Source organism: Lemur catta, chromosome 17 (genome assembly GCF_020740605.2).
Source record: "Lemur catta isolate mLemCat1 chromosome 17, mLemCat1.pri, whole genome shotgun sequence".
NCBI classification, from domain to species: domain Eukaryota; kingdom Metazoa; phylum Chordata; class Mammalia; order Primates; family Lemuridae; genus Lemur; species Lemur catta.
In genome coordinates, this window is record NC_059144.1 from 22,676,937 (window position 1) to 22,691,144 (window position 14,208).

General features: G+C 47.8%; 1 protein-coding gene across 1 annotated transcript in view; it reads left to right on the forward strand.

The window, feature by feature from the left end:
- The window catches only part of LOC123622399 (ubiquinol-cytochrome-c reductase complex assembly factor 1), a 100,875-nt gene extending 91,470 nt beyond the window's left edge, over positions 1 to 9,405 (forward strand). Inside the window, exons 9-10 of the mRNA XM_045528731.1 lie at positions 4,613 to 4,726; positions 7,892 to 9,405. Of these exons, the coding sequence (XP_045384687.1) occupies positions 4,613 to 4,726; positions 7,892 to 8,026 (249 nt within the window). The 3' untranslated portion in view covers positions 8,027 to 9,405. The remainder of the gene's footprint in view (positions 1 to 4,612; positions 4,727 to 7,891) is intronic.
- Positions 9,406 to 14,208: the final 4,803 nt, after the last annotated feature.

A 14,208-nucleotide genomic window follows, 5' to 3' on the forward strand; every position in this document is an offset into this window, starting at 1 on the left:
ACTCTGTACCCAATGAACAATAACTTATTCCCTTCTCCCTGCTAGCTGCTGGCAACCACCATTCAACTTTGTCTCTATGAATTTGACTACTCTAGATAATGTCATGTAAGTGGAATCATACAGTATTTGACCTTTTTGGCTTATTTCACTTAGCATAATATCTTCACTTAGCGTAATATCTTCAAGTTCTGCCTGGTAGTTAACAAGCACCCTAGGTAACTCTTAAGAATAGTAAAGTCTGGGAAATATACTAATTACCTTGGCACTTTTAGAAATACCAATGCTTGGGCCCTGTCCCCCAAAGGTTCTGATTTAATTGGTGGAGGTAGGCATCTGTAGTTGTAAAAGTTCCCCAGGTGATTTTAATGTGTAATTCTAGAACAGTTTTTCTTAAATTTTAATGTGCATGTAAATGACCTGGAGACCTAGCTAACATTCAGATTCTGACTCAGCAAGTCTGGAGTGGGGCCTGAGAGTCTGCATTGCTAACAGCTGCAGGTGATGTGGGTGCAGCCATTTTGCAGACCACACTTGGAATCACAAGGTTCTAGAGCTGTCCAGTACTGACCACCTGTGACTATTTTGATTTAAATTAAGTAAATAAAATTAAAAATTCAGTTCCTTTTAGCCACATTCCAGGTGTTCAATAACTATATGTGGCTAATAGCTACTGTATTGGACAGTGCAGATATAGAACATTTGCATCATCACAGAAGGTTGACGGTGCTGTTCTACAGCAGCCTTTTCCTAGAATCTTACTTGGATTGTGCCACCTCCCTGGACACTTTTGGAAACTTCCTCTTTTCTACTACATGAGATCCAAATTGCTCCACAGATTTCTAGGCCTTCTGTGAACTGTTCCCATTATTATATGCCCTATCCACCTTTATCTCCCATTGCCCTCTCTCTGAGTTAGGCCATTTCCCTCACTGCCCCACAAACACGCTGTGCCTGGTTGAAACTCTGCTGGACAACATGATGTTGAGGGCAGTTGCTGAGTCTTGGTCAGCTTTGTATCATAGGGCCTGGCACCTTATAGGCCCTCAGTAAATGTTTAGTGAACGAATATTTTCTTTTGCTTAGAACATCCTGTAGCTCTACAAATCCTCTCCACTCTTAAAGGCCCACTTCACAAAGCTTTCCCTGACCTCTTTAGATCTTGTGTTTTATTTTGAATTTCAACACCCATCCATCCATTCATCTATCCATTTAATAGATATTTATTGTCTACCATCTATGATGCATTGGGAGTATATTGGTGAATAAAACAAACATGATCTGGTTCTTTCCCACTGGAGCTTACCTTCTTATTGAGAGTCAGTAAATAAGTAAATAAGCAAATAAATATCTAATTACAAATAGAGTGCAGTGATAGAGAATGACAGCAGAGAATGACTTACTGTGGACCAGGAAAGGCTCTCTGAGGAAATGTCATAGAATGAGGAGGCAGCTGTGCACAGAGTATGGCTTGGCGTATCACTGTGCAGTTTAGTGTTTGTTCATTCTCCAGGATTTTATTCTGTGTTGCTGGTAGATGTACACTGGCTTTTTTCCTTCACCTAGATTACAAGCTCCCTGAGAGCTCAGATCGTATTGCTGTGATTCTGTGTTCTTAGCATCATGCTAAGCACATAGTGGAGTCAGATCAATCTTCAGTGAGTGAAACTCTGCCACTCTAAACCCTTAACCAGAACCTCTATAACCAGAACAGTCCCTTTGGCTTCCTCTCAGTCACTCTAGACTAAGTGTCTTAATTTCTGAAGGATGCTTCTTCCTTCAAGTCAGCACCCAATTAGATCATGGCGAAATTGTTATGCATCCTGATGTTTGGGTCCCAGAGACCTTTATTCCTTTTCTGCTTTCTTAGTCTGAAATTTGCAGTCTCAGATTACTCACCCATTTGTTTTCACTGACTTACTAGCAGCATGGTGAAAAGAAGGCTGAAGTTGTTTGTTTATTTATTCAGCCATTTTTTTTGCACTCCCACTCTGTGCCAGGTAGAGTTCCAATTAGAGCTAGTCAGTCACCATCTCCTGACCTCATGAGTGCATGCTGGTTCTAGTTCTACCACCAGTTAGCTAGATAACCTCTAAGCCTCAGTTTACTTATCTTTCAAATGGGGATAATAATATCTGTTCTACTTGGCATACATAGTCATTAGGAGCCAGGTGTGTGAGGGAACCCTGACAGTCTGGAACAGTCAGGTTGTTAATCACTATTAATGAGTTTTGAGTCATCCTTTCCCTGTGGATTTGCCCCTTCCCAGCCATCTCACCCACTACTGAGGTTGCCTGTTTGCAGCAGGCCGTGGCTCACAAGCTTTCCCTGTCCTGGGCTCTGCTTATTCTGCAAGTCCCCCAGTCCCCGTAACACCCTCTCTCACTCCCATTCCTTCCCATGCAGCACATGTGGGTTGCTGCCAGCAGCATTCCGGCATGTGCTCTGGGCACTGCAGACACAGGCAGGCTGTTGTGTTAACAAATAGCTTGGAGAATGGTGATGTGCCTGAGCTTGTCCTTGGCTCCTGTCCCATTTGCCAGAAGAAGCTGGTTTTCCTGACTCAGCCATTGTGCCAGGACAGTCTTAAGCTGTGGAACTGTAGGATTGTTTATCAGAGGGCATTTGGAACAGGTGAAATGTTTTTCTACCAAACTGTCAACACTCCTTACTGGACATGGCCCTTTCTGGCAGCAGGCCTGGAGCCAGACCTCATATATGTCAGTGCCCAAGAGGCCAGACCACAAGATAAGGCTGAATAAATGATCCCAGGGCTTTGTGTAATGTTTACCACTTACAGATCCTTTCATGACCAGTATCTCTTAATTCTCTCAGTGACTCCGTGGGATAGGTATTGTTATGCTTGTTTAACTCATGAGAAACTAAAGCTTAGGAAGGGCTAATGGTTTTTCAAAGGCCACACAGCCATCAAGTAACAGAGCTGACCTTTGAACTCAGGTGTTGTGGCTCCCGGTTACCACTGTTGTTTTAACTGTATCCACAGCTGCCTGCCAAAGCGTGCTCCTAATCTCTGCATCCAGCGTATTACACTTAAAAAACATAGTCACACCAGCCTGAGCAAGAGCTATCTCTTCTAAAAATAGAAAAGATTAACTGGGTGTGGTGGTGCGCACCTGTAGTCCCAGCTACTGAGGCAGGGGATCGCTTGAGCCCAGGAGTTTGAAGTTGCAGTGAGCTATGATGATGCACTCTAGCCCAGGAGACAGAGCAAGACCCTGTGTCACAAAACCAAAAACAACAATAAAACATCTTTACGTCATCTTATTCTTATAATTCAAGGATACTGTAAGTAGAGCAAGTATTTTCATCTCTCTTTAATAAGTGAGAAGATTAAGACTCAGGTTTAGTGAATTTGCCACCATCACTGAGCTTGGCAGAGTCAGAACTAGGACTTGATCTGGCTTCTAACTCCATGTCAGCACTTTGGTTCCACACACTAACTTGGCACCTGGACAGAGCAACTTCTCAGGGCCTTTCCCTTCAGTCAGCTCCACCTCAGGAAGCCAAACCTTCATCCCTCCCTCCTCTAGAGGTCCAAGCTAGAAAATGGCCTTGGCTGGTGGCCTGGGCTCTAGTTAGCCTCTGTGATCTTTGAACTTCCCAACAGAGATCCCTGTGCCAGGAGAGGCAACATTAGGCATACATACATGCAGGCTCTGAGTATTGCCCTCTGTGGCTCCTGGCAGTCCTGTTGAACAGCTTGTTCCTCTACTTAGGGAGAGGCTGGGCCAGCCATCGCCAGCCCAGAGTTAGATGACAGTGAAGACAAGAACCTGGCTCCCTTCCCTAAAAAGCCAGTTGCCTTTGCACCAAGCGAGAAGGTGCAGTCCATACCCACCTCCATTCCTTGGAAAAATGTACACTGTCAGTACTCCCAGCCCTTTCCTGTGGACAACAATGGAAGTACTGCTACTACTATTTCTCTTCTTGGCCTCTCAGTTGTTGCCTGGGCAGTAGAATAGAGGGAGCCATGTCTGAGTTGGTCAGCCAGACATGAGTCGCAGCTCTTTTTTTTTTTTGAGACAGAATCTCACTCTGTTGCCCAGGCTAGAGTGCTGTGACGTCAGACTAGGTCACAGCAACTTCAGACTCTTGGGCCCAAGCGATCCTCTTGCCTCAGCCTCCCGAGTAGTTGGGACTACAGGCGCGTGCCACCATGCCCAGCTAGTTTTTCCTATTTTTAGTTGCCTGGCTAATTTTTTTTCTACTTTTTAGTAGAGACAGGGTCTCAATCTTGCTCAGGCTGGTCTCAAACTCCTGACCTCAAGTGATCCTCCCACCTTGGCCTCCCAGAGCGCTAGGATTACAGGCGTGAGCCACCTCGCCCAGCCGAGTCCCAGCTCTTTATCACCTTGGCCAGTGACTTGGCTCCTCTGGGTCCCATGTTCTTCCTCTGTATAAAATGAAGGAGTTGGACCAGATGCTCTTGTAAGACCTCTTCCTGCTCTACCATGTCGCTGCCCCATTTCTCTCACAGCATTTGTAAGATCCTTCTGAGACAAGCTGTGGTTGCTAGCATGTTCACAATATCCCCAGCTTTCGTATCAAGGCTCTGCTATACTCCTCAGGAGACCAGTTATACTCTGTGTTCCAGGGGATCCTTTCAGATGATCGTGGGCTGGCTGCTGCCCTCTGGAGAACCTTCTTCAACCAGAAATGTGAAGACCCCCGGCAGCTTGAATTGCTGGTGGAGTATGTGAGGAAACAGGTGGGCAGCCCTTCTCCTCCCCTCTAGAGTCTCCTGGACAATGGGTCTTCCCTCAGGTCTGTGGATGTTGGCCTTTCAGGGGATCATAGGAAGTTGAGTTACCAGGGGCTAGTGTGATGATGTAGCAGACACTGATGAAGATAGAGTACCTTCTGTGTGTCCAACCATGAACTAGGCCAGGTGTCCAGGAAATGGGAATAGAAAAGAGGAAGAGGCAGGTATCCTCTGCTTTCAGAAACTTTTAGTCACCCATTCACTACACACTTCATTGCCTACCATGTGCCAGGTACTATGCTAGATACTGGGCTCAGAGAGTCCTGGAAGATACCAGCATGGGGTATAGTGGCAGCCACCCACTGTAGTCCCCTTCTCTACCTACTTGGAGCCCTGGGATTTGTTTCCTGCTCCTGACTTCTAGCAGGACTGGGCACCAGCCAGCATTCCATAGTCACCCCTAGCCTCTTCCCACTTGGTGTTCTCCATGGTCAAGCAGGGTCCCCCTACTTCAGTTCCTCACCCCTCTGCCTCTCCAGGGCTCCCTGACATCAAAGCTTCTAGGAGAAAACTCTGCAGTGAGGACTGCTAACTCCACAGCTTTCCTCAAGCCCATGGAGAATTAACTTCTTGATCACCCTGCCCCCACATCCGGTATTGATAGGGAACTCATACTTTATAGATGAGTGAACTGAGTGGCAGGGATGAGGAACACAGAGTGTCTCCCAGTGAGTCAAGCTGCACAGCTGGCCTAGGACCCCAAGCTGGGTGATTTATGTAGCCATTGGAGGTCTCAGCTGCTCCAGACAGGTCATCAGCTCAGGCTGTCCCATGAGTCACACCTTTGCTTCATGGGCTTGGGCCCTGGTGCTAAAGGGGCCTCACCCCACAGTTATTCTCTTGTTCACCTGTGTCCATGGCCTTCAAAGTCTCCAAAAGCCTGGAAAGGGAAGGCTAGACCCCAGCTGTTGAAAAGACAGGGCCAATAAGACTAGCTTGTTTAATTGCTGGAATAGCCACATACTGGGGGCTTTTCAGACCCACAGGTTAGAGAATCCCAGAAGCCAGGATTTCTGTTTGACCACTCTTGAAATCTGCCAGAACCAGGGAGAAGGCACCTTGGCCAGCAGGCCCCACCCACAGAGAATTCTGAACTCAACACTGTTGACTGGACTCACCCTCAGACAGGAGTAGCAATTGGCAAAGCAAATGCTATGTTTTCTGAGAGACCTGCCCAACTTTCCCATCTGGCATGTTGGGCTTCTGCCGGAGGCCACATGACAAGGAATAGCTGGGACCTCTCTGAGGTCCTTCGAGGTAGGGGATGCCACAGCCAATGTCCTTACAAGAAATCCCCTATGGCCCCAGTGAGAGTCAGGCAATGGAAAAACAGTGGCAGGGCCCTTAGGAAAGCATGGAGCTTTGATGGGGACCCAGTTCTGTCAGCAAACCTTTGAGTACCTGCTGTGCCAGGCACTCTGTTGGGAAAGCAGATATTAATGAGACCCAGTCCTGCTCTTGAGGAACTCTAGCTCATGGTTTGGTGAGAAAGCCTTTCAGGCAAATGGCTCACCCTGGGGTAAGTCAGTGTGTGGTGTGGTACAGGAGGGCAGAGTGATGTGCAAGGCCAGCAAAAGGACAGGCACCTTCTGACCAAGTAGATCAGGGAAGACCAGGAAGCTGGACCTTGAGCAGATGCTAGAGTCCTTCATCATGGTGCTGCTCAGTGCGGCTGATGGCCCAACATCCAATCAGAGGATATGTTGAGGTTTTCAACCCAGGAGATGGGCAAATTGGTGGCATTCAGGACATTAATAGAGTCACTTTAAAGAGGAGTGGGCTTTAGAAAAGAAAGCAGTTCAGTTGAGCTTCTTACCCGGGAAGAGATGGCAGGGCATGTGGAAATCTAGACGTGGGATATGCGTGAGGTTGGAGTTGGGTTCAAGGGTCAGCAGCCTGAAGATGAAGCAACAAGAGTGAATTCTTGGAAGAGGGGGATGACCCAAAGCCTAACATGAACCCTGCTGGCCCTGGCCTCCCTCTCCCCTGCTGCCAAATGGAGCCGCATCTTTTGAAATCCATTGTTGACTCCTGCTCTGAACCAGTTCTAGATTTTGCCTGCCTACTTGCAAGCATTGGTCATTCTCCTGCCTTCCTGACTACCAGGCAGCCTGGGCAATCCTCTGAGAGTCTGCCTTGTCTCCCGAGACTAAGGCATGCATTAGATCACGCTTCCCCTGCAGCTGCTCCTGTTCTCCAGCCAGGAGTCTCCTCTTCGTAGGGAGGGTCTTCCACCTAGATTCCTTGGGCAGGCCTGGAAGCTTCTATATGCCAGACGGCCTGGAGACCCAAATGGGAGGAAGCCCAGAGGGGACATGTTCACTGTCTCCATATGTCAGAGCAGCCATCGGTTGTGGGGAGTAGGAGGAAACAGCACTTGGTCTCTGCAGTTCCAGAGGGAACAGGCAATTGGTGAGAGTCACAGGAGAGCAGCTGTGAGTTGTCTGGGATGATGACTATTGTAATGGCAGAGCTGTTCAGGGGAATAGGCTACCCACGTTGTCCTAAAGGGGTGATATTGGGGCCCACTGAGTCAGGCGCACTAGAGGACAATAGAGGCATACATATTTTTTTAACGTTTGGGTGACTAGCACTGTACATATGCCATATCATTTAATCTCTTCATGTGTTCTGTGTGGTGCATGTTTCTATCCCGTCTCTCAGACAGGTGAGCTTAAATCTGAGAGAAGGGAAATGGCCACTTGGGTAACACCACTGGGAAGGGACACAATCAGGATTCTTTCACCCAGCAGCATTGGATGGGGGTGGACAAGGTGACTTCTGTAAGTCACAAGGCCTGACTTACTGGCCTGCAAGAGCTTTCTAGAGAGGGCATATCAGGGGGTGAAATGTCCTTGGTGGGTGCGTGGGTGTGTGTGTGTGTGTGGGCGCATGTGCATTTCTATTCAAAGGTATGATGGGGAATTCCCTAAAACCTTCCCCAGTGACTTGTTTCTCTGAACCACCTTATTGAAATAATCTGGGAGATCAGAGCTGGAATGGTCAGAAACCCCTCGTGCCCCCTCCCCTTCCTCTCCTTTGGGAGGCTGGTTCCTGTGCCACCTCACGTCTGTCCTGCCCTTGTCCCTTTCCCTCCTCTCCTGGTTGCAGATGCAGTACCTGGACTCCATGAACGGGGAGGATCTGCTTCTGACAGGGGAGGTGAGCTGGCGCCCTCTCGTGGAAAAGAATCCTCAGAGCATCCTGAAGCCCCATTCCCCTACTTACAACGATGAAGGTCTTTGATGGGCTGGGCCCTCCAGACGGCTGGCCAGCTGGCTTGGGGGAACCGCCAGGAGAGAAGTGCCTCTTTGGCCCGGGACCCTGCAGAAAGTGGCCTGAACTGCCCTTTGAACACCATCTGTTAAATACCTGGCCTCATTTGTGTTGAGTTTCCTCTCAGTGTGCCCAGGAGTCTGATCTGGAGGGGTACAGTGCTGGGAGAACCCCTAGCTCTTCTAGGGTGTCCTCTCCCTCAGGTGAAGCCCCGAGCAAGGGCTCCCCAGCACACACTCCCCCAGTCCCTCCAGCAACCACATGTGATTGACAGCTTTTCTCAAAGGCCAAGGAAGGGATGGGGTAGATTAGAAAGTGGACACCCCACCACGGGCCTGCTGTGGCCTAGGAGCAGTTGGTGATGCTGCTGAGTCAAGATGGGTAACCACACTCTGCCCCTCAGCTTTAAGCCATGGGGTCGAGTTGGTCATTAAAAGAAAGAGACTTATCTCTGCCATGGCTCTTCTTTATTCTTGGATCTTTAGAAACTTATCTGAGATGGTGGATGCCATAAGCTGAGGAGCACCACCCAGCTCAGTTAGAGACAGGGCGAGGGAAGAGGTCAGGAGGGTCTCTGCTGCTGCTCTTGCCTCCAGTTCATGGAGATATGTCACTGTTCTGGCCAAGGCACAGCCTGCCAGGCCCATCCTCTGGGACCCAGGAGGCCTCTGATGGCCAAGGGGCTTGTCACACCCTAAGTCATTTGGAAGGAGGCCTCAAGAACAAAGGTCCCTTTGTCACCCCCAGTGAACTGAGTGAGAAACATGCTGTCTTTCTTCTCTTGGCCTCCCCTTAGATATTGGGGAGAAGAGAACACTCTTCCTGGCTTAGTTGAACTGTCCCAGGTCACAGCCTGCACCTAGCCTTCTGCTCCCTTCCCAACTTCTGGAGTATGTGCCGCAGAGCCACCTTGGTCTGAGCATCTGAATACCAGTTCCCTCCTCCCTCTGAGTGTGCACAGGTCATCTCTTGGGGGATTTTCTTAAAGTGAAGAAAGGGGGTGGGGAACCATATTGCCCCTCCCTCCCCCATGAAACTTCCTTCATTTAACTTGCTATAAAATGAGTCATATAAAGAAACTCTATATGGGTGAGGTATATCCCACTTCTGCGAAAACATTACAAATCAAACCGCCTTCTCTCAGTTTATTTAAGATGCTTTTGTTGCGAGTGGAGCTCTAGAGTGAAGCCTCCTGTGTGTGTGTGAGATAATAACACCTTGTAACTCATTACAGCTGGGCACTATTTACATAAACCAGAGCTGAGCCAGGCAGGAATTTGCTGATTAATTTATTTTTAATGGAGTGAAGTATACCATGCACCAAAATAAACTTTACTGTGTGTACCTAACTGCTCCTGGAATGGATGGAAAAATTAATGGAACAGATTTTGGCTCCCAACTCTACACATTAATTCATATATAAAAGTTATTTGAGTGTTAACCCATTTGCTGCCCAGGGCAGCTCCCCAGCCACAGATCCCAGCCCACAGCACCAATTCAGCTACTGGGCTTGTTTTGGAATCCTGGAACCTCAGATTTGGAAGGAACTTTAAAGGTCATTTGGTCCAGCCCTGGTCCAGAACCTGACTCCCCTTAACATCCCAGTTGGCCTATGTTCATGCAGGCCCTAGCTGAGTCCCTCCAGCAACTGATGGTCCCTTCCTGTATACCTGAGGCCTGTCTCCATAGGACTTGGTAATCATCAAACACAGCAACTCATAATATGAAGCTGCGTTTGAAAGGGTCATATCAGATAGATCATGTCTGCAATGCCCCAAAACCCTCACTTCCAAGTCATCAGCATTTTTCACTGATTTTGCCAATCTCCCTCTCTGTCAAGATCAATTCCAGGTTCCTTGGAGACTACAAGGCAGTTCTTAGTTTGACCCTTGCCTCCATCCTCCATTCCACCCTTTTTCTTCTTCTTCTTCTTCTTTTTTTTTTTTTTTTTGAGACAGGGTCTTGCTCTGTTATCCAGGCTGGAGTACAGTGGTGCAATCATAGTTCACTGCAGCCTCAAACTCTGGGCTTCAAGTGATTCTCTTGCCTCAGCCTCTCGAGTAGCTGGGACTACAGGCACGCACTACTGCGCTTGGCTAATTTTTTATTTATTTATTTTTGTGGAGACAGGGTCTTGCTATGTTGCCCAAGCTGGTCTTGAACTCCTAGCCTCAAGCAATCCTCCCACCTCGGCCTCCCAACATGCTAGGATTACAGGTATGAGCCACTGTACCCAGCCCCATCCTGTTTTTGTGAGTCTGTAACCCATTTCTTTTCTGAACCACTTGGGGTTACTGGAAAGACCACACTGTGTGTTTCCTCTACCTGGAACTCTCGTCCCTCCCTCTTCTGACTAAAAAAGTCCCAGGCCTCCTCCAATCTCACCTCTCCTGTCCACCCCAGGCACAGGCACGCTGTCCGTGGTGCCCCTACAGTGCTCTCTGCTCTGTGAGTTGCTTCCATGCAGAGTGCACCCTGTGTGGAGGTTGGTCACTTGCTTCCCAGTGCTCAGCAGTGACTGGCTTGTTATCGGCATCAGCACAGACTTTGCTAAATGCAAGAGTGAAGCATTGCCTAAGTCGCTAGTTCACCATCAGTGCAAGCCTAACCAAAAAGCCCCCTTCTGGACCTTTCTCTCAGTGAGACCTACAGTTCAGCTTATTTTATTTTAACAGCTCAGTATTAATATTAAGTACTTCCTTGGGCCTTAGCATAGGAACCAAACCCAAAAGTTCATTTCCATAGCTAAATGTTTTTCTAATGTAAATTGTTATTATATAAAACAAGTGAAGGACACGATTTCTTGCTCTCAGGGAGAATGCTCTTTAAGGATAATTTTGTCATTTATTTATACTCTGTATACTTCTGGAAAGGATCACAGAAAATTAAGAGACACGGTTATAATAAAATTGTAAAACTATTAAAGTTTAAAAGATAAAATGCAAGTATTGGGACGGAAGAGAGATTAGCAAAGTTAGGCTGATAAGCTACTTTCATTAAGCTTTTTTTGTAATTTATAAATATTTTAAATGCGTTGTCTCACAACAGTCTTGTCAAATAGGTATTATCTTCATCATTTTTATTATCCGTTTTACACAAATGAGGGGACTAAGGCTGAGAGAGGTGTAGAGAGAGAGTTATCCAGGGTAAGAAGGGGCCAAGAGTGCCCTAGCCCATCTCTGACCCCCAGGCTCCTACTCTGTCCCCAAATCACTGCCTCCCCCAGGTCAGCAGGAAGATCTGCAGTTGAGTTTAAAGCCTTGCTCTGAGCTCCCTGACCAAAGGTGGAAACAGGAAAGCCTTAAGTTTATAGAGTTCCTATTGTCACATAAAAGGAAGTGTTGTTATTCAGCAGAAGAAACAAATGTCTTCCCTACTCTTCAGAAAAGAATGCATTATAAAGGTTTTCAAATGAGAAACACTGAGCAATGTAGTGAACAGTACCCCTAAGACTTTGGTTTTACCTAAAAAGTTAAAAATAATAAATAAATTAAATTATTGCTATTTCTTACATCTTTAATCTTTTCTTTAATCTTAAACTGAGACTAAAGCCCAGAACACACTTCAGGCAGTATTTTTTTGAGTTTCTGCTCACTGCTAGATATGCTTGGTATTTTCACTTATCTTATTTATCTCATCCAGTGATTATCCTGTGAGGTGGGTATTCTCAAACTCTGGTTATAGCTGAGGGAAGTGCCCAGATTTACCACACTCAGGTGGCTCTGATACCTGGTCCACTGCTTCTAGTTCTCTAAAGGGAGTTTGAAATGGAAGAAGGGGCAGTTGTGCTATGGTTAAAAAGCAAAAAAAAAACCTAAAGCAATATTCCAGCCCGCTGGGCTTGTGTGTGCACATATGCACACTAACTGGAAAAATCACTGCAAGGAGGTTAGAAATCAGAAAACCCTGAAGGCAGTCAGGACAAAAACAGGCAAGGTTTAGGTAGGTGGACAGAAAAACATGAAGTGAGGAGCTGCCCAGGTGAAAAGGAACAGAACAGGAGGCTCTTCAGACTCAAGTGGGCCAGTTGAGTCAGTTGCTAAAGGAAGAAAAGGTTGCAGAGATCAGGTGGGGCCATGAACGAGGATAGTCTGGACAAATCGTCATCTGGCAGGAAACAGAGCCATCGTGCATTCTCGGTGAGGACTGTGGTATGATGGCAGCAGGGATACATGTCGGTATGCAGGACAGATTGGCTCAGTCAGGAAGGGAATCTAGCCATGTAGGCTTGAGGTCCTGGGGAGTGATAGTGGGCATTCAGAGGGAGGTGCAAATCCCAGAGACATTTCAGAGAAAAACCTCATCAGGACTTGATGCCTAACTGCACGTGGAGCCTGAGGACAAGGAGCAGTCACTGAGCTGTCCTGGGGCCAGGGCATGGTGATGTCTGGGAGAAGACGGGAACAGGAAAAGAAGAATCCTCTTGGTATTATGTTTTTTTTTTTTTTTTTCAAGTGATAATTACAGTACCCATCATGCAATAGGGAAATAGGGAACTAGGTGCACTGAGAAGAAACCACTTACTGGTGGTGCAAGGTGACCCCATAGCAAAGCTGAATAGTCGAATGTCTTTTGAGCCTTACTTCATTGCTTTTGGTTTCATCTATGGGGAGCCAATCCGGTGGAAGATGCACTTTAGACCATAGAGATGCCCCAGGGAGGGCAAGGGCATGTGGTAGGACTGGACCTCAGAGGATAATGGGGACTGAGGGGCTAAGGACATTGGCCTTGTCTTGGGTATAGAAATCATGAAACTGGATGAGCTCCCAGAGGTGAGGTAGCCCAGGGATTGGGTTGGGGCTGCATTCACAGGAGACGGTAGGAAGAGCAGGAACCAGTGAGGAAGGTGGAATCTGGGCTGGAGCCAGGGGAGAGGAGAGCCTCCAGGAGGAGGAGACTCAGTGCAGCATGCTGGGAAGAAATGGAGGAAAAGCAGGGAGGAGCTAGAGCAGGTGAAAACTAGGCAGTTTGCAGGAACTTGCTAAAGATGTATGAGGAGGGGGGAAGAGCCTGATTAAATGCAGAGCACTTGGTGGAGTAGGAAACTTCCCATGAATGTTAGATATTCTTATTAGATCCTTATGGAAATGGAAGCCCTGGTCGTGAGAACAAAAGCCTGGCTTTGGAGGGGCAGAGGGAACCCTTTCCTGAGACCAGAGATTGGGAGCACAGATGAGGGGGGACAAAGGATTTCTGAGGTGAGGGCTGAGGGCGAAGGGAAAGCTCCTGCCAGCTGGTCTCAATGCCCTAGAGTTTATTGGCTACTGGGGTGAAGTGGGAGGGAAGTGGAGCTGGCAGGTTTGTGGCCAGAGAGCAAGACAGTCTCATAGTATCTGAACTCTTCCCTTGGGAGCAGCCCTCCTGTACTTGCCCTGGTTTCACCCACTCCCCGCCTTCTCCCCACGGTGTCCACCATGGCTTATCAACCTTATCCATGGGTTTGGCCTTGGGGTAGGCCAGACCTCAGACCCCTGGCCCTGACTCTCCCCACCCATCCCTGTCTGTGTGCTGACCACCCGTCAAAGGTTTTCTGTGGCTTCCAGGGGACTAGGACCCAGACCCTGACCAGGTCAAGAGCTCCCCTCCTTTCTGTTGAGGGGAGAATAAGGAGAAGAAATCCTAGAGATCCTGGCTGGGGGAATCTCCAGGAAGGGAGCCCCCAAGCGCCAACGTATGATGTCAACAAGTGGTAGACTACAGTGTTAGTGCTGGACAGCCCTTGGAGACTTCTAGCCCAGCCATCTTGTTTGACAGGTGGGAAGCCAAGGCCCTAAGAGGCCTCACTCTAGGTTTCACAGTTGGGAACCAGAACCCATAGGCCTGTGCTGGCCTGCTCTTCCTCTTTTTCTCTGTGTGTGGCCAGAAGGTGATCTTTCACCCCCCAGGTCACTGTCTGTGAAAGAGCATAGTTGAGGGGGTGGGGGGTGGGGACACGGTTCCTCTGAGATTCCAGAATGGGTCATAAGATCTAAATCTTAAGCACTTGGTTTATACCTCAGCTTAATCCATGGTTTATAATTATTTATGAGTCTATCTTTCTTACTAAACTGTGAGTTCCTCCAGGGCAGAGACAACTCTTACTCATCTTTGGGACCCCAGTGCTGGCCTAAAGTAGGCAATAAATCCATGTTGGGTGGACTGGATGGACAGAG